Source organism: Lampetra planeri, chromosome 6 (assembly GCF_965212315.1).
Source record: "Lampetra planeri chromosome 6, kcLamPlan1.2.h2, whole genome shotgun sequence".
Lineage (NCBI taxonomy): Eukaryota > Metazoa > Chordata > Hyperoartia > Petromyzontiformes > Petromyzontidae > Lampetra > Lampetra planeri.
The window spans coordinates 2,361,318-2,385,331 of record NC_136112.1 but is presented as its reverse complement, the minus strand read 5'-3'; the positions used below and the strand labels follow the sequence as shown (position 1 = coordinate 2,385,331).

Below are 24,014 nucleotides of genomic sequence, written 5' to 3'. Positions count from 1 at the left end.
CAGGCGTTTGCGTGGGGGAGGTTCCTAAACCAATCGTTGACGAGCGTGTAAATCTCTGGACGGGCTGCGAACGGCACGTTAAGAACTTTTGAGTGATCGCCGCGCGCTCGCTCGCTCGCTCGTGCCGCGGTGCTGCCGCAGGTGACGGAGATGCAATCGAGCGGCGAGGAGACCCAGCGCAGCCTGCAGAACCTGCAGCGCCGGTGCCAGCGCCTCGGGGCCGAGCTGCAGGACTGCCGCCTCCACATGGAGACGCACCAGGCGCGCAACCACGAGCTCGACAAGAAGCAGAAGAAGTGAGCGACTCATGCGGGGGGGGGGGAGCGGCGGCGAGGGTTCGGGGTGAGGGGGTTAGGGGTCGGGGGGCGGCGAGCGAAGCTTGAGTGAGAGAGCTGCGGGGATGACAGCGAAATCCCCGAAGTAACCCGCTGCAAAAAAACGATGTTTTAAAATAATTTTCGCACTCGAGGCAGTGTTTCAGTTTCATTTGTCTCCTGAGCAGTTTTATCCGCCGTGCTCTCTCGCCGGCGAAGTGGCTCGCGGGGATTTTAGTGCGCGCTCGGAAAAGCGACGGTGAGCGGCGGTATAACCCGTCGCGCTGGAAAACGGGATGCAGAAGCAGATACCACAGAACTGCCTCTGAGGTCCCTTCGGGTGACCTCTTTCCGTCCGGTAAACACTCGGGGGGGGGGGGGGGGTGTGGACTGTCCCACACGCCAGGATACACACAAATCTTACAGTCACATGGCAGTCAAATACATGTTTTTCATTCTCAGAGCGGGTGGAATTTGGCCAAACTAAGCGCAAAGCTGAATACCTTTTTCGGTGCAGCCGTTGGCGAACTGGGCTGTGACCAACTCGCTGCACTTGAGAAGATGCTTCATCATGGGTGACTGACGCTTGGATGGGAGCCCAGGATCTTGTGGGTGCCATTCTGACTCCTTAGCCACCCAGGCCCCCCCCTCTCCCCACCTCCTCGAGGCCCCCTCCACCGTCCCACCTCCTAGCCCCCCTTTCTCTATCCCCTGCCATCCATCTGGGCTCATGGACGTTATGATTATTCACTGACAAACAAAGCCTCGAAAGGTTTCCGAAAGGAAAATAAATGAAAGCGCCTCGCCAAGCGCGATGAATTTATTCTCAGGTTTCTGCAATTTTCCAATTCCTGTGTTACGTCAATTTATTCTGTGCGGACCTTCGCTTTGCCGGGCTGTGATCTAGTGCATCCCTGGGCGTAAGGGCCGCGTTCGCAAAGATCAACGAAATCCTTTTGGGTCAGCAGCAAGACAATTTCCGCGAATGGTGACGCGTCAACTCGATCAACAACAGCTTTTGTTTCAACCTACAGCGACAAAAATCGCGGATCGGCATGATGAGCATCGTCAGCCGTGGTTTATCCACTGCTGGATGACGACGGTTTCCCTGCGCCATCAAAAACCTTCACGGTCGTTCAGGGATTAGAGAGACTCGCACCGTCATCACAACTGCCGCGCCGGGAGGTCGAATCGAACCGGCGACCTCTGGATCGCGAGCCCAGCACGCTGCCTCCCGTTACCCCGCGGTGCCAGCAAAAGTATTGGTTTAGTATAATCATAATGAGAATCTTTATTTATCCTCGAGAAATCCAATGAGCCATGAAGCTTTTTTTCACAAATGTTCATTAGGGGCGGGTCACAAAGTATTAAGGAATATAGATCAGTGCAGTACGCTATTTAGATTATTTTGGCGCTATACATTTCCCACGTGATAAGCCGCTTCATTGATCTATCATTTGTGGCCAGGTCGCTTCTGAAAAAGAAGCAAATGGCTCAGTGTGCTTTACCTGGTAAGATGACACGTGGCTTAGTTTAATTTGTCTATTGTTTCAAGTGATTTTTTTACCTTTCCTATACTTTGCACTCCCATCGTGTTTCTTTATATCGTTTGTTGCTGTAACGTTCTGACCCCGTGTCACCTACTGGATACCTGTGAAAAAGAGCTGCATAGCTCATGGCACTCCTCCTCCGCTATGAATCAATAATACTGATTCTGATTATGAACGCGCAGTTCTAGAGAGAGAGAGGCAGACGCTTAACTCGAGATCTTTGTGGGGACGTTGGCTGCCGCTGTCGTAAAATGTCGCCGACGGCTACGTGCGCATGTTCGTTGAACTTCTTCTGCAAGCCGTGCGTAGCCAACCGTGCTTCTCACCGTCCTACCCCGGTGGTTGGGCGCCGCTGCCAGGTTTGACGGCGAGCTGGCGCAGGCTCTCGAGGAGGCGAGCCGCGAGCGGAGCCAGAGGGAGCGTCTGACTCGCGAGCACGACGTCATCTCCCTGGAGATCAGCAGCCTCAACCAGCAGCTGGAGGTGACGAGAGACGGCGCGTCGCACGATACGCACGCTACGCGCGCACACACGTGTGTATCGATTTAAATGTGTGGGGGAGCGGTGGTGCAGCGGTTAGCGAGCCGCCGCGCTGCGAACCCGGGGACCCGAGGTTCGATGCTCGCTCGCGACCCAACAACGGCGACGAATATTTGAACCGATTCTGGGACTCCCCGAAGGCCACTCGGCCTTCATAACTAAGTACCTGGAACGGTGTGTAGACACCAGCATTGCGGAGACAAAGGCGGTCAGCCGTGGCGTTTACCGTCCACCCCCGCGTGTGCCGTGCCGTGCCGACTCGCTAAAAGCACTTGCCCCGAATGGTGTGTTGAAGGCTACGCGGTGAATCTTTGTACACATACATACATTGCAGCACACACGCATGAACAGAGAAGCAAGTCAGCTGTCGACAAGTTCACGGCTCCCTTGTTTGGATGTCACGGCCTCAGGTGTCTGTGATGCTCACGAGTCAGAATGTTTACAACCTCCGGCTTCATCTTCACGTGGAGGCCAAAAGCCTGGTGATTTGTCTGAGCGGATGATCATAGCATTTTTCTCTAATGTTTGCCTTTGAACACGTGCGAATTTCTCTAACCGTCAATGGAAAAACTTCCGCGTGTTGCGTGCGTGCGCGCGCTCGCCCCCAGGACAAGGTGTTTGACATCACGATGCTCAACGAGAAGGTGGCGCAGCTGGAGAACGAGCTGCTGGACGTGACCACCCAGGGCTCGCATGACGAGGGCTCCGTGGCGAGCCTGCGCAAGCAGATCCGCGACCTCGAGGCCAAGGTCAACGATCAGGAGGAGGAGCTGGACGACCAAGCGGGCAAGATCCAGCTTCTCGAGCAGGTGAGGGGGTTGCGGACACCGCCGTGGTCCGCCGCGTGCCTCTGTCTCTGTCTCGATGTTTGGTTTCATACAAAGCATCATCGCTCATGCAATTTGGATCTCACGAACCACAAACCCAGGTAGAAGGCAGCGGCAGCCAGGTGCGCGATGAGCCGGCACTACCAACAATCGCTCCAAGTTCTACAGTCCTCCATATATCAAGATGTTTTTACGGCCAATTCATGAGTGCGCTACGAACCGGGCCACCAGGAGTTCGATTCCCGCTCGCGGCCATCGACACCGGTGACGATTATCTGTACTGGTCCTGGGCCTCCCCTATGTTGACTCAGCCTCAAATGAGTTATTGGTGCAGTGTGTAAACATTGCCACTCGGGAGACAAAGGCAGCCGGGCGTGATGTTGGCCACCCGCGGCCTCGTGTGCTGTGCCGGTCTTCATAGACGCTGCTGTTCGCTAACGGCACTTGCCCCAACAGTCCGCTAAGGCTGCACGGGGGGCGGGGGGATGTTTGTGTTTGCCACTGACTGCGACGGCCACAACGCTCACCGCTTACCAACCTCTTGCACGCGCAGAACAAGCTGCGGAACGAGATGGAGATGCAGAGGATGAAGCAGATTCACCAGAAAGAGGTGGAGAACAAAGAAGACGAGGTGGAGGATGTTCGACAGACCTGCCAGAAACGGGTACCTCCCTCTCCGCATCCCCTTGCCTCATCGGGTTTCTGTTCTGCCCCCTGTTCTGTGTCAGCCCCCTCCCATAGTCAAACTAAAACAATGAAACTATAAACGATATTTTTTTTTTACCAGGTAAAGGCCCCGCTGAGCTGCATAGCTCTTTTTCAGAAGTGACCTGGCCACAAACGAAGTGGCTTATCGTCACGTGGACATTTCTAGCAGCCAAATACTCATAACACACACAGACTGGGTTGGCCAAACATCACAATGTAACGGAACCCTCCTGTAAAAGGTTTTTCTTTTCACTCATTGCGGCTCTCCTGGTTAAATAAATCGTAATTTTTATCATTATATAGTAAATCCCCTTTTCTGCATCCCAAGCATTGCCGCGGCCATGAAAGCAGACGAGATCCAGAACCAAGTCCGTGACGTCTCGTGGCCAATTAGTGCCGGCCGGCTGTTGTCCGAGATTCATTTGAAAAACGACCTCTCTCTCTCTCACTCTTCCCCGACGATGGTGGTGTGAGTGTCTGCCTGCCAGTGTCGTCTGTGAGTCTGTGAGTGCACTGTGCTGCTACGAACCCACAACAAACCTAATGTTTGATCCCAGGAACGGGGGTTGGGTGTTCGGAGTCAATATTTTCTCCTGCGCTTCGAATTAATTAATTCATCGCGCATCGTCAGCGAAGGACCGTTTGCGTCAAACGCGCGACTTCTTGCTACGTCGTTCGCACAAACTGCTCTTGGCTGCCATACACCAGCGCCTCGAGTGATTTGTTTGATCCACGGATCAAGGGGGTAAGAGGGGAGGGGGGGGGGTCGACCACGGGGAGGGCAGCGCCGTTCTTTTGAGGGTCGCAGTCCTCACTTCGAACGTCGACCCCCAGCCAAAGTGAGTGCAATTTGCCAACCGAAAGGGGAGCACAATTTTCAGCAGGAGTTTGCGCGTCAATACGGGGAAATTGTTCTGCAAAGTGGCATCACAGCCGACTCCCTCGAACTGAGCTCTCGATCGCTAGGAGACCTGTCGCAGATGCACCGGTGACATTTATGACAAAGTCAAGCCATCGGATGCCAAAAGTTTATAATGCACATCAAAGTGTGTCTGTGTGTGTGTTTTTATCATATATGTATACCGCTTGTCTTTGTGTGCAGCTGAGGCACCTGGAGCATCAGCTGGAGGAGGATCACGAGGACAAGCAGAAGCTCGTGATGCAGAAGCGAGACCTGGAGAGCAAGCTGGCTCTGCTGGGGGAGCAGGTGCTGAGCTCCGTTTGCGCGCGTCAGGAGCAAAATTTACAAACGCTTCGACCTCGAGCGGGGCTTATTGCCAACTGCCCGCCGTCGTGTGTGCGTGCGTGCGTGCGTGTATGTACGTTCGTGTCGCTGACCGTGCGAGTCGGAGGTGCGGGGGGAAGGACAAACAAACTAAAGACGAAAAAAAAGCGGCGCGCAGCGATTCACACGGGGTGCTGGAAAATGGACTCCTGTTCAGAAGCGTCGAAAGTGCCGAGCCGGCACTGCTGACATCCCGAATTAGAATCCCGATTGCAGCCGCCTGCGAGTGAACACCGAAGCGCTTTTGCCCTTTACTCGACAGCCAACTAATCGTGTAACTATGCACAGTCCACCGTTTCCACCGCCCACGTTCCCCGCTTCCCGTTGCCCTCAACAACCCATGTTGTGGTTGCTGTCGGCCGAGCGGCCGAGCGGCGGTGGCGGTGGCTACGCTGCTGCTGCTGCTGCACGTGGCTGCTGCTTGCGATCCAGCGCTGTGGAGGCAGCAGCAGCAGCAGCGAGGGGTTGGTGGATCGCCGCACGCACGGACGTTGTTGGGAAACTCGCCTCGCTTGGGCGTCGAGGAGGTTGTGCCGGGCCCTGGCTCGCCAAGGGAAGACGGTTCGGCAAACGTGGACGAGCCGCCATCTCTGTTTAGCACGCAGGAGGCTTTTGCGACCAATATCTTTCATCGAGGTATTTGTTGGGTTAGGTAGCGTGAATATAAATGTGTCATTAACCTGCCACCACCCGACACAGCCAATTAGAAAGGGTTTGTCACGTAAACACAGCACCCCAATTCGTGACTGGTACAGCACACACCTGCTGTGTGTTGGAGAGTAAACCCACAACATTTAACAATTCGAGTACAACGTTTTCGCTATTAATTACAACCAGCATCATCAGGTGACAGTCAGAGTTGTGGAGAAATCCTCCTGTTTGGTCTGAAATAGAGGGATAAACGTGATGTCGTCACGTGTGAGCCACTCGCCTGATGATGCTGGTTGTTGTAATTCCTGGCGAAACGTCACGGTGCTCGAATTGTAAATGTCGTCGTGGGTTTTACTCTCAAACACACCGGTGTGCTGTACTAGTAACGAATTGGCACGCATTGTTTACGTGACAAACCTTACCAATTGGCTGTGTTGGGTGGTGGCGGGTTTAACGCCGCATTTATATTCACGCGACATAACCCAAAAAATACAAAACCTCTATTATGGGGTGTCATCTCTTCCTTTCTGCATAGCGCGGGGCCTTGCGCCCCCTGGCATGCGTGGAGTTTTTCTCCGGGTGCTCCGGGGTCCTCCCGCTTGAATGATAATCACAAGCGAATCGCGCAGCGTTGCACAAAGCAGTTTTTTCTACAAATGCCGCTGCCGGATAGATATAATTAAACGAAAACGGACTCTTCGGCAGCGTTTCACGCGTTAACAAACAAAATCCCGCGAGTTTCTGATGACGTTCCTTCTCATTGCGGTGGGGGTTGGGCAGGTCGGGCAGAGGGACTTCGAGTTGGAGAAGCGGCTAAGGAGGGACCTGCGGCGCACCAAGGCGCTGCTCGCTGACGCGCAGACCATGCTGGAGCACCTGAAGGAGAGCGCTCCCAGCAGGCGGGAGATCGCGCAGCTCAAGAACCAGGCGAGTCGAGAGGGCCGCTCCGAGCGATCGTCGCGTCGCCAGCCAACTTCCACTCCACTCGCTCGCCACCCAACTTCTGCCCTGCCCTTTTGTTGAACTCACTCTCTGCCCAGCTGCCCTGCCCTTTGGTTTAACTCGCTCGCTGCCCAGCTGCCCTTTGAAATAACTCACTCATTGCCCAGATCTCTTGCACTAATATCAAACTCACTCACTGCCCAGGTGCCTTGCCCTTTGATTTAACTCACTTGCTACCAAGGTGCCTTGCCCTTTGGTTCAACTCGCTCGCTGCCCAACTGCCCTGCCCTTTGATTTAACTCACTTGCTTCCAAGATGCGTTGCTCCAATATTTAACTCATTCCCTGCCTGGCTGCCTTGCCCTTTAGTGTAACTCACTCACTGCCCAGCTGCACTGCCCTTTGATTCTGCTGGCCCACTGCCCAGCTGCCCTGCCCTTTGGTCGAACCCACACGCTGCTGCGTGTGTGCCCCCTCGCCTTCCCGTCGTCCTGACCTCCGCCTCCCTCTTCTCGTCTGTGCCGGCAGCTGGAGGAGTCGGAGTTTGCGTGTGCGGCCGCCGTGAAGGCCCGCAAGGCCCTGGAGGCCGAGGTGGAGGACCTCCACCATCAGCTGGAGGAGATGACGCGGAGCAAAGTGGCGGTGAGAGTCGGGGGGGGGCCGGGGGGGAGGGGGCGCCACCACACCGGGGGTCCGGGGGCCGCAGAGGCCTAGCCACCAGGCTTGAAGAGGGGGGGGGGGTGGTCAGGGGGGTACGCGTGGACGTTGAACTTCTTCCGCACCGTACGTAGCCAACCGTGCGAATCGGAGGTGCGTGGGGAAGGACAACAAACTAAACGCACACAAAACAGTTCTACAGAAATTAGTTTGTCAATCTCGATGATTTGAAAGCGCGCAGCTCCCAGACGGCCGCAGGAGTGCATCCGAAAGTGCCGCGCGATGATGCGGTGACCGACGATGACCGGAGTTCCTCCCGATGAAGGTTTACTCCGCTCCTCGACGGGATCGGCGAGGTATCGTGGGGCAACCCCGAATTATTTCCCTTGCACCAGGGGCCCGTGCCAGCCACGCTGCTGCGCCACCGCGGGGAGGGTGGGCGGCAAGCGGGCGGCCACCCCCACCGAGAGCGGCGGATTGATTTTTTTTTTTGTCCCCGTTTGTTCTCCCGGGTTCTGTCTCTTTAGCCCCCGGCTCTGCCTCGTGTCAGGAGATCAATAGCCGTCTGTCGGGATGACTCGATCTTCTCCAGGGGGGCCCCCCCCCCACTGCTGCCGCCTCTGCTGCCTGTTGGAGGGAGCGCTCGGAGTTTCACCCACAGGGCGCGCTTGTCGACACAGCCCCCCATCTGTACCCCCCCGCACTCCCCCCACCTGCACCCCCCCCCCCCGTACTCCCCCCACCCTGGCGATCGTCTCCTACATCGCCCACCCACCGCCCACCCACCCACCGCCCACCCACCCACCACCCACCCACCACCCGCCAACCCACCGCCCATCTACCACCCACCCACCTGCCCAGCTACCACCCACCCACCTGCCCAGCTACCACCCACCCATCGCCCACCCACCCACCGCCCAGCCACCCACCGCCCAGCCACCCACCCACCACCCGACCACCCACCACCCACCCACCCACCGACCCAGCGCCCACCCACCCCTCACTCGACCACCCACCGCCCACCCACCGCCCGCCCACCCACCACCCACCCACCCACCACCCGCCGCTTCTCTTCTTCGCCATCTCTCTCCCAGCTCTCCGGCTGTTCCACACGCTCGTGCGTCACGGTCGGGGGGGGGGGGGGGCGACGGCGGCGGCTTCGTGCCACTCCTTCGTCACCGGGCCCAGTGTTGTGTCTCCGTCGCTCACATAACGGCCAAATGCGGCGTGATAACGACAGCAGACGCGGCAGGAGAGGGCGGAGCGGACGCAGAAGACCTCCGGCGCCCCTCCGTGCGGGCACCACGAAGGATTCAACGCAAATATTTTCTCGTCTGTTTGTTTGTTTGTTGATTTGGCCGCCTGTACTGTTGTTGTTGTTGTCGTCGTCTGTGTCGTTGGTGCCGCTGGACTGGCGAGCAGCTGGAGGAGCAGATGGTGCGTCTGCAGAGAGAGAAGACGGACCTCCAGGGGAGGGTGGAGGAAGACCAGGAGGACCTGGACGAGTTGATTAAGAAGCACAAGGCTCTCGTGGCCCAGGTGCCAGGCTCACCCGCGCGTGCATATATTAGCACATCGTTTGCATGGCAATGACTTCTCAAAGTGCTCCCTTACTTCTAAATGTAGCTCGATAAGCGATTTTTATTCATTGGCTCGTCCTGTCGTCTGATTGGACGTTACCTGTACTGTGTTATCATTACCATTGGCTCGTCCTGTCGTCTGATTGGACGTTACCTCTACATTGTTATCATTACCATTGGCTCGTCCTGTAGTCTGATTGGACGTTCATTATTGCGCTAACCACTGCGCCACCGCTCCACCATAGCTCGGCTGCTTATAGCGTTGCGTAATTCCATGTTATTTATTTTCTCTGATGCGTAATTAGCGAGTGTGTTTATTAAAACGTGTTAAAAATAATTAGCTCTTGCTGCTTATCGGCACCGTAATAATCCCGTTATGCTTAGTAAAAAAACAAAATGTTCACGGATGTAATCAACTATAAGCAATGTTTGCTCCACATTAATTGACCTTCCTCTGCAGGCAGTGGAAAATAGAGAACAAACTTGGTTTGACACAACAAACGGGCATCTTGCGACATTTTAATTGCTCCTACAACGCGGTGCGGATTCACGAAGCTTCTAAACGCGGGGTCTCTCTGGACGCCGTACGAAAACGGAGCGCGGTGGTCCAGATCGCCATTGGCAGTCCTGAACCAGGCGTGGGCATTCGACAGTCCTATGGCGAGAGCCAGTCTCCCTGCAATAAGACGAGCAGCTGCGGCGTCTCACCGCGGTGGGCGCGGAGTGAGCGGCGACTAGCGACGTGCGGTCGGGTGACGGAAGCGTTCCGCTAAGTTATCCGTGTCCGCCCCGTTCACACGGTTGACCCTTCTCTCTCACTCTCTCTCGGTCCGCAGTCGTCCACAGACCTGGCCCACATCAACGAGCTGGAGGTCAACCTGGGCGACGCCGCGCGGGAGAAGGAGGAGATGGAGGAGAAGGTAAACGGCGGTGGTGGCGGCGTTGTCAAACAACGAAACAAAAACTACAACAACAACAACCAGCAGCAGTATCGTGACACACCGTGCAACTGCTCGTGAGAGCAGAACTGTCACAAGACATTAGGAACTGCCGACTCACGGGTTCGTCGTGATAATTGAACGTCCTTCGTACGGCATGTGCACCGTGTGACCGCGCAGTTACGTCGGCCGTGATCGCGTCGCGTGACCACGTGAACACGCGTCGCGTTGACCACGTGACAGCGTGACCTGTGACCACGTGACGGCGTAACCCGTGACCACGTGACGGCGTGACCCGTGACCACGTGTCGTGTGGACCACGTGACCCGTGACCACGTGTCATGTGGACCACGTGACCGCATGTCGTGTGACCCACGTGACTGTATGCCACGTGGACCACGTGACAGCACGGCGCATGAACCGCGTCGCGTAACCCGTCAAAGCGTGACCGCGTCTCGTGTGGCTCGCTCGTGTCATGTGGCGCTGCAGGTGCAGGTGCTCCAAGCACGCGTTGCCTTCCTGGAGCAGTCCATGGTGGAGCGCTGCATCGTGAGCCGCCAGGAGGGGAGGATCCGCGACCTCGAGTCCAAGCTCGAGTTCGAGAAGCTGCAGATAAAGCGCTACGAGGCACGGCGCCGTCATACCGTCTGTGTCTGTGTGTCCGTGTGTCTTGTCTGTGTCTCTCCATCTGCCTGTGTGTTCATCTGTGTGTGTCTGTGACTGTCTGTGTGTGGATGTGTGTCAGTCTGCCCATCCATGCATCTGTTCATCTGTGTGTCTGTGTCTCCATCTGCCTGTGTGGCTGACTTGAGGGGAGCGGCGGTGTAGCGGTTAGCGCACTGCGCTACGGGCCCGGCGACCCAAGTTCGATTCTGGCGAGCGGCCGTTATCTGAACAAGTCATGGGCCTAACCTAGGTCGACTCGGCCTCAAATGAGTTCCTGGCGTGGTGTGTAAACATCACCACTCAGGAGGTAAAGGCGGCGTGGTGTTGGCCACCCACCCCCTCGTGTGCCGTGCCGGCCTTCATAGCTGCAACCCCTGGGGCGCCTGCCCCACTCACATCGGCAAAGTAATGTGCGGGGTTCAGCGTATGGCTCCAGAGTATGTGTTGGCTAACAGCACTTGCCCCAACAGTCTGTTAATGCTATACGGGGGATCGTTGTCTTTGTGTCTCACTGTCTGAGTGCATGTGTGTGCCTGTCTAACCGTGCATCTGTTCGTCTGTGTGTCTCGAACGATGATGATGATGATGCTCACGACGCCGATGACGGCGGGACTCCGCAGGCGCTGGCGCTGCGGCTCAAGGAGAACATCGACCGCGTGAGCAGCGAGCGCGACGAGCGCGGCGCCAGCGAGGGGCGCGAGAAGGAGCAGAACAAGCGGCTCCAGAGGCAGATCCGAGACGTCAAGGAGGAGGCGGCGGAGCTGGCGAAGCGCGAGGGCGAATCCAACCGCAAGCGCCACGAGCTGGTGGGGTCGTCGGCATCACCGTCGTCGTTGTCATCCTCGTCATCTTCGACGGCATCGCCCTTGTCACTGTCGTCATCCTCGTCCTCATCGTCGTCATCGTCAGCAGCGTAATCGGTCGATGCGATAGATGTCTCCACAGTTGCTGATGTCATCACCACCAGTAGCAGCAATGACAATATCAGTCGTCGTCATGATCAGTAGCATATGATTAACAGCAGCAGCAGCAGCATGTTCGGCATGGTCATCTTCATCACCAACATCTTCCAACATCAACCCTTCTCAAGTCCAGTACCTCTTAAGCGCACCCCTCTCGATATGTGTCACCTCTGAGCCCCAGTCCGCGGTAGCGAAGTCCATTGGGGGGGGGGGGGTGGCCTCCCACAGCCCCCCACGGCTTTCTGCAGCCCCCCGCAGCCCCCCGCTCTACAATGAATTTTCCCACAGGAGCTGGACATGGCGAGCCTGGAAGCCGCGAACCAGAGCCTGCAGAGCGACCTCCACGCCTCCTTCCAGAGGATCAGCGACCTCCAGGCGGCCATGGAGGACGAGATGGCGAGCGACGAGAACGACGAGGCGGTGGACAGGTGGGCGAGCGAGCAGAGGGACGATTACACAGGCGGACGGACAGACAGGCGGATGGGCAGACAGGCAGGCGGTTAGACAAGCAGAGAGATTAATGAGTATGTTGAACTTCTTTTGCTCCATACGTAGCTATCCATGCTAATCTGAGGTGAGCGGACAGGACAACAAACTAAATACAAAAAGCAGTTTCAAAGAAATGAGTTTTCAATCTCGATGACTTAAAAGCGCATAGCTATGGTGGCTTCCTAATATCCGATGGAAGAGCGCCCCAGACGACTGCAGAAGCGCGCCTGAACGCGCGCGATGCAGTGACCGTCTTTGTTCGATGGCGAGCCAAAGAGCATACAGACGAATGAGCAGACAGACAGACGGACAAGAAAACAAATATGCAGACAGACAGACGAGCGTTTCTGGGAAAACCAGGCCAACGTGAGTGCACTCGAGTCGACTCAGGCGAGGGAACTGTCTGTCCCATGGAAACGAGATTATTACAGAGACACAAAGGCAAACAGACAGAGAGAGACACAAAGACAGACAGACAGAGAGAGAGACACAAAGGCAGACAGAGAGCGAGAGAGCGAGAGAAGAGAAACGAAGGTGCTGGCGTGGCCACATCACCGCACCTCCCGCCGCTTGATGGCGGCGGCGCTGCCGCTTTGCGCCGTTTGTCTCACCGCCACCGAGGATTCCCCATCGGCGGGCAAAACGAGTCGGCCGTTCCCGTCGGCAGACATGACCCCCCCCCCCCCACGGCTCTCTGCGGCTGGAGCGTGCCGTGGAAGGCGGTTGGTTTTCACCGCGACCGAGGACTCAGAAAAAGCCACGGACGTTGGAGAGGTTTTTGGAGATGATAGTTTAGTGTTTTTTTATGCGACTACGCACTTACAGAAAATGCTGAGGCGGGATTTGGTTTTTTTTGCTGTTTTTTTTTGTTCGATGCTTGCTTTCATTTTTTCCCGCCTTGCTGTCCCCCTGAAAAAGAAAATATTTGCGCGAGGAGCGGAAATAATTCGGACGTTGAGAAATTAGCGTTGCTGACCACAGAGGTAGCTCGGGATTTATTAAGACGAGATTACGGTGGGTGGGTGAGTGGGTGGGGGCCGCCGGAGAGGGGGGGGGGTGAAATGGTAAAATAACCACCGCCAGTAGTGGCGGTGGCTGCGTTGGCGTTTCTTGAGGGGTAATTGGCACCATCGGTGAAAAATGACTCCCACGCAACGTGGGCCCCCTCCCGATGAGCCAATCAAATAGCGCCGTAGCCTTTTTAGCGCGACAGTTTTCTTTTCTTCTCCCCCAAGCGTTTGGTTCACGGAACAAAGCCAACTTCTGTTTATCGCTCATTCCCTATCGCAGCGGTCGACCTGCCGGAGGTAAATCTGTACTTTGCCATCCAGCAGCGCTTGTCCAAACCAAGCAAAAAATACTCGGGACCAGTTTTGGGCCTTCAGCTAGGGTGTCGAAACCAGTGCAGAGTCTTGCTCGTTTAAATAAACGCTGCTGTCAATATTTAATTATGGATTTCATTTACCTTAAAGATCCACAGTCATGTGAGATGAGCTTCTACGCGTTATTTACATTTCCCCCCCCCGAACTCCCACTGTCGACCGAGCTTCGCTTTAACTCCAATCGTTGTCTGCTGCGATTTCCCACCTCCCGTTCGCGACCTCCTCTTCTTATTTCCTCCTCTTTCTCTTCTTCCTCCTCCTCCTTCCTCGTTGCACTCTGCGTGACCTCTCCCGACGCCTACAGGGTGCAGGAGCTTGTCGCGAAGTACCAGCGGAAGAAGAACAAAACGTGAGATTCCCCCCCCCCCTACTCTCTGCGCCGGACATCGTAGTAGTACTAACAAAAATAACAACGCGCGAGCGCGGGAGAGCGACAGACTCGGCTAACTTGGCTCGGTCGAACGTCGCGCGTCGGGCGCCGACATTGCCGAACGTTTCTCCTCCCTTTGCGGGATTCGTTTTGCCGAACCGTGACCACGTCTGTCCGGCGCGCGCCACGGAAAATATGTCTATACGCAGATCTGGATCATTTAAAAATTAACTCCCGCTAACCCTATTAATGGTACCGACCGATTGATTACACTAAGCTGTTATAACGCCAAGCGATTATCCTCAGCTATTAATTACAACGATTTATAATGCGGTTTAAGAAAGCCGCGGTTGAAGACGTAAAGTTTCGATTTAAACTCGCGTTTAATTCCACACTTGGCGTGTCAAGCCGCAACTTTGCATATTTACTTAAATCTTTTAATTAACTTCCATCACAAACCCACCTGACCAATGAATTTAAATAAAAAAAAATAAAACGAGCCCTTCTCAGTTAATTTCAAAGCCCATTTACTTGTTTTTGAGCACCGCAAACTCTGTTACGAGTGCCAAGGAGTGGACTCTGCCATCGCACGTGACCTCCCCCCCCCCAGGGGTGGGGTTGTTTTGCTTGAATCGAATCAGCCGGGCCATGGCGGCTACGCTGCTGCTCGTGGCCGCCTGTGATCCAGAACAGTGGAGAGCAGCGGCGGCGGCGGTGGCAGCGAGGGTTGGCGGATCACCCCACAGATGTTGTCGTGAAACTCCCTCCCCCGGTGGATGTCGAGGAGGTCCGCCGTACCCTGGCACGCCAGGAGAGGGCGGGACGGCGATGGTGTGAACTCCGCCTGTTACAGGTGTATGGGATAGAGTGTTGCCCCCTTGAACGCCTGAGTTTTCCCCGGGTGCTCCGGTTTCCTCCCACGTATAACGCACTCATAAATTGGCCGATGACACCTTCACATATATAGGGGACCTCAGAGCTTGGGCAATTGTTGGCACAAGATGCTCGCCGCGTGGCTGCTGAGCCTTTCCCGCTCGACTTTGGTTCCTCCTGGCGACTCTCAGTCGTTCTCTCTCTATAAGAGCGAGCGGATACCACGTGACATGATTATCATTGTTGTCGTTGTTATTAAATATAACCGATCTTTACGTTTGAATTGTAGCTTCAGTTCAAATCTCAACCACGTTGACCCGTGGATTACGGATTAAACTGCTCAACCGCTCGGTGGACTGCATCGGGAGCGTTCGCAATCTTGAAATGCCGTCACGCCACCACGCGCCTTGCCTGCATCGTCCCCAACGGCGCTGTCGTTTCCGCCCGGTGTAATACGCGTTGGCACATCCTGAGGTTGTCTCTCTCTCTCTCCTCCTCCTCCTCCTCCTCCACCTCCTGTCCTCCCTCTCTACATTCGCCCTCCCTCTCATTGTCATTCTCTGTCACTCCCTCTCTCTTTCTTTTGACGTTGTGTCTCTCTTTCCTTTCGCTACGTCTCCCTTCCCTAATCTCCTCTCTTCTCCCCTCTCTGCCTCCCTCGCTCTGTCGCTCCCTTTCCCCTCTCCTCTAATTCCCTCTCTCCCCTCTCTGCGCCAATCTCTATTTTTGCCCTCCATGCCTTTCCTCTCTACTCTCGAGTCTCCTTCAATCTTCTCTCTCCTCACCTGTCGCATTCCTCTCCTCTGCGCCCGGCAATGTCTCTGTCGCCTCTCAATCTTTCCACATCCTTCTGCTCTCATCTTCCCTCTCGTCACTCTCTCCTCTCTTCATTTTTTTTTCCGTCACCGTCTCTTTCCTCTTCTCCTATTTCATGTTCTCTACATTCCTCCTCTTCCTTCTACAATTCTCTCCTCTGACACTTTCTCCTCTCTTCTCTTTTTCCTCCGCTCTATCGCTCCCTCCCCCTCTATCTCCTCTCTCCTCTCCGCCGTCTCCCCGCTCCCTCCAGTGGGGGCGACGAGGACGAGGACTCGGAGGTGGAGGATCGCGTTGACAGCGTCAAGTCGTGGCTCTCCAAGAACAAGGGCAGCCCGCCGGGCGACGTCCCGGGGGGCGGGGGCAAGACCCCCTCAGACGAGGGCAGCCTCAAACCCTCCTCCAAGTGAGTCTCACTAACCTCAGAGTGAGTCTCACTAACCTCAGAGTGAGTCTCACTAACCTCAGAGTGAGTCTCACTAACCTCAGAGTGAGTCTCACTAACCTCAGAGTGAGTCTCACTAACGTCAGAGTGAGTCTCACTAACCTCAGAGTGAGTCTCACTAACCTCAGAGTGAGTCTCACTAACCTCGGAGTGAGTCTCACTAACCTCAGAGTGAGTCTCACTAACCTCAGAGTGAGTCTCACTAACCTCAGAGTGAGTCTCACTAACCTCAGAGTGAGTCTCACTAACCTCAGAGTGAGTCTCACTAACCTCAGAGTGAGTCTCACTAACCTCAGAGTGAGTCTCACTAACCTCAGAGTGAGTCTCACTAACGTCAGAATGAGTCTCACTAACCTCAGAGTGAGTCTCACTAACCTCAGAGTGAGTCTCACTAACCTCAGAGTGAGTCTCACTAACGTCAGAGTGAGTCTCACTAACGTCAGAGTGAGTCTCACTAACCTCAGAGTGAGTCTCACTAACCTCAGAGTGAGTCTCACTAACGTCAGAGTGAGTCTCACTAACCTCAGAGTGAGTCTCACTAACCTCAGAGTGAGTCTCACTAACCTCAGAGTGAGTCTCACTAACCTCAGAGTGAGTCTCACTAACCTCAGAGTGAGTCTCACTAACCTCAGAGTGAGTCTCACTAACGTCAGAGTGAGTCTCACTAACGTCAGAGTGAGTCTCACTAACCTCAGAGTGAGTCTCACTAACCTCAGAGTGAGTCTCACTAACGTCAGAGTGAGTCTCACTAACCTCAGAGTGAGTCTCACTAACCTCAGAGTGAGTCTCACTAACCTCAGAGTGAGTCTCACTAACCTCAGAGTGAGTCTCACTAACCTCAGAGTGAGTCTCACTAACGTCAGAGTGAGTCTCACTAACGTCAGAGTGAGTCTCACTAACCTCAGAGTGAGTCTCACTAACCTCAGAGTGAGTCTCACTAACGTCAGAGTGAGTCTCACTAACCTCAGAGTGAGTCTCACTAACCTCAGAGTGAGTCTCACTAACCTCAGAGTGAGTCTCACTAACCTCAGAGTGAGTCTCACTAACCTCAGAGTGAGTCTCACTAACCTCAGAGTGAGTCTCACTAACCTCAGAGTGAGTCTCACTAACGTCAGAGTGAGTCTCACTAACCTCAGAGTGAGTCTCACTAACCTCAGAGTGAGTCTCACTAACCTCAGAGTGAGTCTCACTAACGTCAGTGAGTCTCACTAACCTCAGAGTGAGTCTCACTAACCTCAGAGTGAGTCTCACTAACCTCAGAGTGAGTCTCACTAACCTCAGAGTGAGTCTCACTAACCTCAGAGTGAGTCTAACTAACCTCAGAGTGAGTCTCACTAACCTCAGAGTGAGTCTCACTAACCTCAGAGTGAGTCTCACTAACCTCAGAGTGAGTCTCACTAACCTCAGAGTGAGTCTCACTAACCTCAGAGTGAGTCTCACTAACCTCAGAGTGAGTCTCACTAATTTAATACTTCGAGTGAGTCCTGAAGGAATGCACCATGGGCCCAGGCCAAGCATTGAACTTGTTGGTACCACTTGAGATGCCGACACTTTAATTGCACCAACATCCTTAAATTGCCAATCGCAGAGGAAATCCCATAACCTTATCAGAATCCGCGAGTGTTAAGCCGTACACAAAAAACAACGTACTCTGAAGAGGGGCATTAACCAAAACGTCACGCCACCTGCGTCGTCACTCTCGCAGCGTACATTCGCGACGCGTCGTCAGTGCGGCAAGGTTCACCGCAATGAATGCGAAGGTGGCGCACTGTGGTTTAACATTGCAGTCTTTCTGTTGTTGTTGTTGTTAGCCAAGCTGTAAAACTGATGTGTGACGGGCCCGACACGTGACCTAGGACGTGTATCGACAAGATAGGGGCTGCCCCGTGGTTAGGTATTCATCGCTCCGCGTTATTTTGTCTCCGTCGCGTGTCATAATTTGATGTAAAGTTACATTACATGTATAATCTCATTTTCGCTCTCCTCTCACTCTCTCTGTCTCCCTCTGCTTCTAAAATAACTGTTTTTTTGACACCTCCAGTCTTGGTTTTCACTCTGCTTACAAATACCGATTGCGACGTACTCACAACGAGTGACCCAACGAGTGACGCTCTTTTAAAGCTAATAACCAAATCAGTTAAATTTTTCGCCCATTCGTAGTTGACTCCCACCACCCAACCACACCCAGGCCTCGATTTAAACCGGGTTCCGGAGGATATTTCCACTCCCCGGCACACCACATCCAGTATACATCTCGCTATGGCCCCTGCTACTCCAGTCTACCCGCACAACCGTCAAATATTCTGTGAGAAATGAAGCCTAGAACTCCACCTGAATCTTCTCTGCTGCCCCCTTTTTGCCGTCTGTCTTCCTCCCTCCATCCCTCTCGCCCTTTCTCCTTCACCTCCTTTCCTCCTTCGCCTTCCTCCCTTCCTTTCCTCGCCTTTCCCCTCCCCTCCGCGCGTTTCCCCCCTCGGCCGGGGTCCAGGTTCAACCTGGACGGCAAGGACGCGGGCGACGTCCGTCCGGCGTCCGTCATGAGCTCGCTGAGCTACCGCAAGCGTGTGGGCGGCCAGCACGACAACAACGACGACGACGACTCCCAGTCGCTGCTGTCGGCGCTCAGCAGGGACTCGGCGGCCGAGCAGGCGTCCTCGCTGCGCAAGTCCAAGAAGGCCTCCAGCATGGACGACCTCGACGACGTCAAGTCGTGGCGCAGGTCCCTGCCTTCCGCCGCCGACGACTTCGACGATGACGCCGCGAGCGTCTCGTCGCGGCCGTTCGCGCGTCGCCCCAGGAACGGCACGGCCGGCGACAAGCGGTGGTCGCTCGCCAACCTCGAGAAGGACGACGACGCCAAGTCGGACTTCTCGTTCGTGCCGTCGCTGCGCCGCATGGCCTACGACAAGGGCGACGACGCCAAGTCCGGCGCGGGCTTCGGCGGCCGGAGCTCCCTCTCGCTGCCGCGTCCCGCGTCCGCCGCCTCCTTCGGGGACGGCGGCGGCGTCGGCCTCGGCTACGGCCTGGGACGGCGCTCCGATTTCGGCGGCGGCGGCGCGAGCCCGAGCGTCGGTCGCGGCCGGCTGGACTCGGGCGCGCTGAGCCCCACGCCGTCGTCGCTGCGCCGCTCCGAGCTGGGCGGCACGGGCGCCCTGCCAGGCTCGCGCCCCGAGTCGCGGTCGTCCGTCTCGTCCTGGTCCAAAGGCGGCGGGGGCTACGGCGAGTCGGCGGGGCGCGGCGGCGGTGACGGCGGCGACGACGGCCGGACGTCAGCGCTGGCGCGCAGCCTCTCGGTTCCGCCGCGGCCTCAGAGCGCCCTCGATGGCGGCGGCAGCTACCGCGGCGCCGACGCGACGGACGACGTGAAGCCGGTGACGCACCGCAGCTGGCTCGACCCCGAGCTGGAGGCGGCCATCAACGAGGTGCTGAGCTACAAGCCCGTCAAGCCCAAGCGGCGCAACTACTCGGCCGTGTCGGACGACGACACCGCCGCCGCCGGCGGCGACGCTGACGACGACCGGATGAGCGTGAGGAGCGCCAAGAGCGTGCAGGCGAACGGCGGCGGGGAGACGCGCTCCTCGCAGATCCGCAGGTCCTACTCCGCCATGGACGTCAACGCGCCCTCGTCGTCGATCGGGAAGAAGAAATCATCGCACGGCGGCAGGAGGAGCAAGAGCTCGCAGGAGTCGTCCTCGAGCGACGACTCGGACGAGAAGCCGGTGAAGAGCTCCAAGAAGTCCTCCTCCAAGAAGCCGAAGAAGCCGAAGAAGAGCAAGAAGTCGAGGAAGAAGGATGCGAGCGACTCGTCGTCCGACTCGTCGTCCGACTCGACGAGCTCCACCGTGTCCTACAAGAGCGTGGACAGCGTGAAGAAGGGCCCCGCGGCCACGCGCCGGGGCTCCGCCGGCGACGAGGGGGACGGGGACGCCGGAGGGGACGCGGAGGGCAACGGCCGGGCGGACAAGAGGAAAGCGAAAGAGGAGAAGAAGAGGAAGAAGGAGGTGGACAGCCTGATGATGAAGTACCTGTACCGGCCGGACAGCGACTAACGGTACCGGCCAGAGGGCGCCGCGGGGCTTTGTAGTTCACCTGTTTAAGATGTAGGATATTATCCATAACAAGAGGTTTTTCGTGGTTTTTTGGGGGGGTTACTTTACGAATTGGCCGTGTCGGGTGGTGGCGGGTTCAACGGCGCATTGAGATTTACACGATCCAACCCAAGATACCTCTGTTGCGTAGTTTGTCTCTTCGCCCTTGTTATTTTTCACCCAGCGACAAACTAAGTTGCGTCGTTAATGTTCGTCCGTCACGATCGACTTGGCACCGTTGCCACCGTGGCTGTCTGATGGGGGTCGCCGCCAGGTCGAGATGCGCCCGGCGAGGCTGCTCCCGCACGGCGCACAGAAGGGCCCGCGGTGGTCGTTGTATTTGCTGGGTTGAGGATAGACTGGGCCTTGCCATAGGAATGTCTAAATCCCCCCACCGGAGATTAGCGGCAGCCAAGGCTCACAAGGACTTTACTTGAGAACAGGTTTTTTTTTTTTAATAGTTGTGAAAGATGAATTTATAAATGAGATAATTTCCGCTCAGGATCCCCAATGGGCCCAGCACCGCCACTCATCGTGCTCATCACCCACGCTCCCCCCACACCACAACCCCCCCCCCCCCCCCAAGTTAACACCATCTCGTGTTTCCTTCTTCCGCTCAGACGCTGCCCGACGGACAAACTTACCCCGGCAGACCGACGCAGATGCCAGGCGAGCGATGCGAGATCGAGCGGCGCTCAAGAGAGCGGAAGGAAAGACGGATGCAATCGTTTTTTTCTGAAGAACCCGAACTGCTTTAGCCGAAATCGCGGTACACCGGGGCACACCGGGACCCACCGGGACCCACCAGGGCACACCTTATCCCCCAGCGACATCGGCAAAAGCACCGTGGCCAAGGCAATCTGGTGCGGGGTTGGCACGCGAGTGGCATTTGCCCTCGATGGCGATGGGACGTCACCTTGAAGTGATTTGCACCAAGTCTGCTGCGTCGTTCTGAATGTGCAATGTGCGTCATTGCTGCTGCTGCTGCTGCTGCAGTCAAAGGGAAATTTAGGGAGGGGGGGTGGTTTTGTAACTTTTCCGCCTGAATTAGGAATAGATAATCGGGTGTTGATCGTGAGAGGAAATCAAACTCGGGGTCGTCCGTTCAAATCCAGTCGCTGGATTTACGCTCGTTCCAGATTTTCCACATACACCAATCGTCAAACGGGAAAAGCACGTATGGCGTAGTAGTTCGCTAAACACGTGGGCTTAACGGTAGATTTGGTCGAACGTGAAAAAGCGGAGTTGCAACTCCGCGATCGGAGTTCGGGAACCACAGCGCGGGGATCCCCTTAGGGGCCCATCCACAGCGTCACGAGCTGCCTTCTGCGCCGCGAGAAAATCCCAACGCGTCTCGTCGCCCCACAGTGCCCGGAACACTGCGTTCCTGAAAGCCTTAAGAAAAGAGTGAGTTTTGTTTCATCGTGAAAGACAAAAAAACAGATGGTTGCAAGTGGAAGTGGAACTGAAGGATTTTGGTGTTTGCGGGGGGGGGGGGTTACGTTTTTTTTTTCTTGTCCTCCTGTATCCGTGTTGCAGAATTAACTTGGGCAAAAATAAGTTTGAGCTACGTGTCAATCAAATCTTTATTTTCCATCGGAGGAAAACCACTGGAGATTAAACAAGAATTTGTATGCGAGGCATGAATAAGATTGGCTTCGCCGGGAAGTGTCAAAGGTTTGACAGCGTTAAAGTCACACGCGTGGCCAGTTATTGGCTTTGCTAGATTCTTCTTCGGATCGAGATCATACCAAGATTCTCTCCATACCCAGGTGGGGGGTTGGTTCGTTTTGCGTGAACACCCCCTGCCCAAGCCAACACATGGTAGACTCCTCCGCCCACTGCTACCAGCTGTGTGTGGAGCAATGCCATGTGAGTGGCAATACAACTGCAGAGGGTTTTTGGGTGTTCGCAGGGGTGCAGTATCGCGCTGCGGTGGGTGACTTGGCAGTGATTTACAATCGAGCGAGACATTGAGGGGCTCAGTTGGGTCTCTGAAGAAGTTCCCGGCATATCGAGAGAAATGTCGGACGTCGTGCCCAACGGCTCGTGGTACGGAGAGCCTCGTGCTGGACGTTGGGATCTTTGAGGACTGAACCTCAGAGTCTCCTGGTCCACGATGTGTGGTGTAACTCTGACCAGGATAGTCAAATTTTCAGTAGTGGACCTGGGGGCAATTAGTCTGCCAGGAGGGGGCAGCGGTTGCTACGTATAATCCCAAACGGGTAATTTGTGGGTGATTTTCAAATGATGTGAGATCTCAGGGGAACTCGAGCATACACTGTGAAAGCAGATGGCATGTACTGTTATGATTGTGGTTATTACATGGATGTGCTATTGTCCTATTGGACATTTGTGTAAAAGACCTTCATAGCTCATCGGATTCCTCCAGGGTAAAAAAAAGATTGTGATTCTTACACCCGCGCGGGATTAATCGGGGCAGCCGCTGGAAACCAAACCGTGAACCCTCCGCGGCAATCGCATTAACGCCACAGCGCTGGGCCCCGTCACCACCCTGCCTGATGACACATCCTGGCAAAATTTGGTCTTCCCATGATACGTCCCGTGGGGGTGCGCGTGATGATCTGGCGCTGAGTTGAAAAGTCGAAGAAAGCTGAAGCATGTCTGTGTGAAAGGGTTGAGAGTGTGCGATGAGCATTGCCGGTTTGCTGAAAGTGACCTCGCAAGCAGAGTTAGAAGGTTACGGGGTACGTTTGTCTTGCAATCTAAATGCAAAATTTACCGAACTCGAGTGGAGGGGGGGCCCCTACTGCCGGCAGTGGCATGGGCACATTTTTTTTTGTTCCTAATAAAGGCAACAAAAAAAACAGGGGGCGGTCCCGAATGGCACAACGTTTTGCTATCGTTGTCAGAAATTCGGACGAGCCTTCCATCGTGCGTCCCACCGCGGTAAGTTTCTTCTGTAAATATGTTTTTAATGTGCTAATTTAACAGGAAACAAATAAAACTCGGGTGTCGCATGGGAGGTGTAAATTCTGCGGGGGAGTGCGCCCGGGCGTGAGCGGGCGGGTGGGTTGAGGCGGCTTTCTAGGAACTATGCCGTCGATCTCGATGTGTGTGCGCGCGTGCGTGACGGCCCCGTCCCAACGGGAGGATGCACAGCGAGGGAGAGCACAGAACACACAAAAGTGCGAAATCCGCGTTGGTCGTTGTGCACAAACAGCAATTAAAAAAGAAAGTTCTCCGCATTCATCATTAACGCTGCCTTCATCATCGTCAGCAACAATCAATCCACTGCTGGATGACGGCCAACCCGAGCCGCCGCCTCCGCCATCTCTCATGGCCACGCGGCGCAAACAATCCATCGACCCTTCCTGCAAACGAGCCGATTCCATCGCTCCATCTACACGGGCGGACGCCCTCTCGGGCGCGGTCCATCCTCGCGGTATTTATTTTATTTATTTCCTTCTCCAACATGCAGCAGCGTCAATGACGAACGATACGTGTTGCGTTTTGTTTTGCTTTTGCACCTGGTCCTTCACGGCCATGCGAGCGGGCAGGGCAATACCTCACCGAACTAATGACCCTTTGACCCCGCCGCACTTCTCCACCGCCGTCGCCGCTCGTGTAACTCCCCGAACCCCGCCCCCACGGTCGGCTTTAGTGGTTCGACAATCGGAGGGGGGCCTGGCTCTGTTACGGGTCTCGTGTGTGACCCCCCCCCCCCCTCTCAAATGCCGAGTGGTACGGCGAGAGTCAAATCGAGTTTGCGGGTACGATGATGTCAACGGGGCTGCCCAACGCGATCTCAAATTTATTTTAACGTGGTTGGGTTTTTTTTGTATTCGAGACGTGCTCTGGCCGTGGTTGCTGCCGAATCTGAGCTGGAACGAGCAGGGAGGGGGGGCTTTCTCTGTTTTTTTTAGCAAATAAAAATGCTAAGTTGTGTAAACGGAGCATCCGTCCTGGGC

At 55.6% G+C, this 24,014-nt stretch overlaps 1 protein-coding gene across 1 annotated transcript in view; it reads left to right on the top strand.

The window, feature by feature from the left end:
• MYO18A (myosin XVIIIA) overlaps positions 1-23,999 on the top strand; it is a 73,210-nt gene extending 49,211 nt beyond the window's left edge. The window contains exons 30-45 of the mRNA XM_078595782.1: positions 142-296; positions 2,224-2,347; positions 3,013-3,213; positions 3,785-3,895; positions 5,042-5,146; positions 6,656-6,802; positions 7,345-7,458; positions 8,896-9,012; positions 9,890-9,973; positions 10,481-10,618; positions 11,278-11,463; positions 11,908-12,047; positions 13,795-13,839; positions 15,803-15,955; positions 18,483-20,045; positions 20,703-23,999. Coding sequence (XP_078451908.1) covers positions 142-296; positions 2,224-2,347; positions 3,013-3,213; positions 3,785-3,895; positions 5,042-5,146; positions 6,656-6,802; positions 7,345-7,458; positions 8,896-9,012; positions 9,890-9,973; positions 10,481-10,618; positions 11,278-11,463; positions 11,908-12,047; positions 13,795-13,839; positions 15,803-15,955; positions 18,483-20,043 — 3,381 coding nt within the window. The 3' untranslated portion in view covers positions 20,044-20,045; positions 20,703-23,999. The remainder of the gene's footprint in view (positions 1-141; positions 297-2,223; positions 2,348-3,012; positions 3,214-3,784; positions 3,896-5,041; positions 5,147-6,655; positions 6,803-7,344; positions 7,459-8,895; positions 9,013-9,889; positions 9,974-10,480; positions 10,619-11,277; positions 11,464-11,907; positions 12,048-13,794; positions 13,840-15,802; positions 15,956-18,482; positions 20,046-20,702) is intronic.
• Positions 24,000-24,014: the final 15 nt, after the last annotated feature.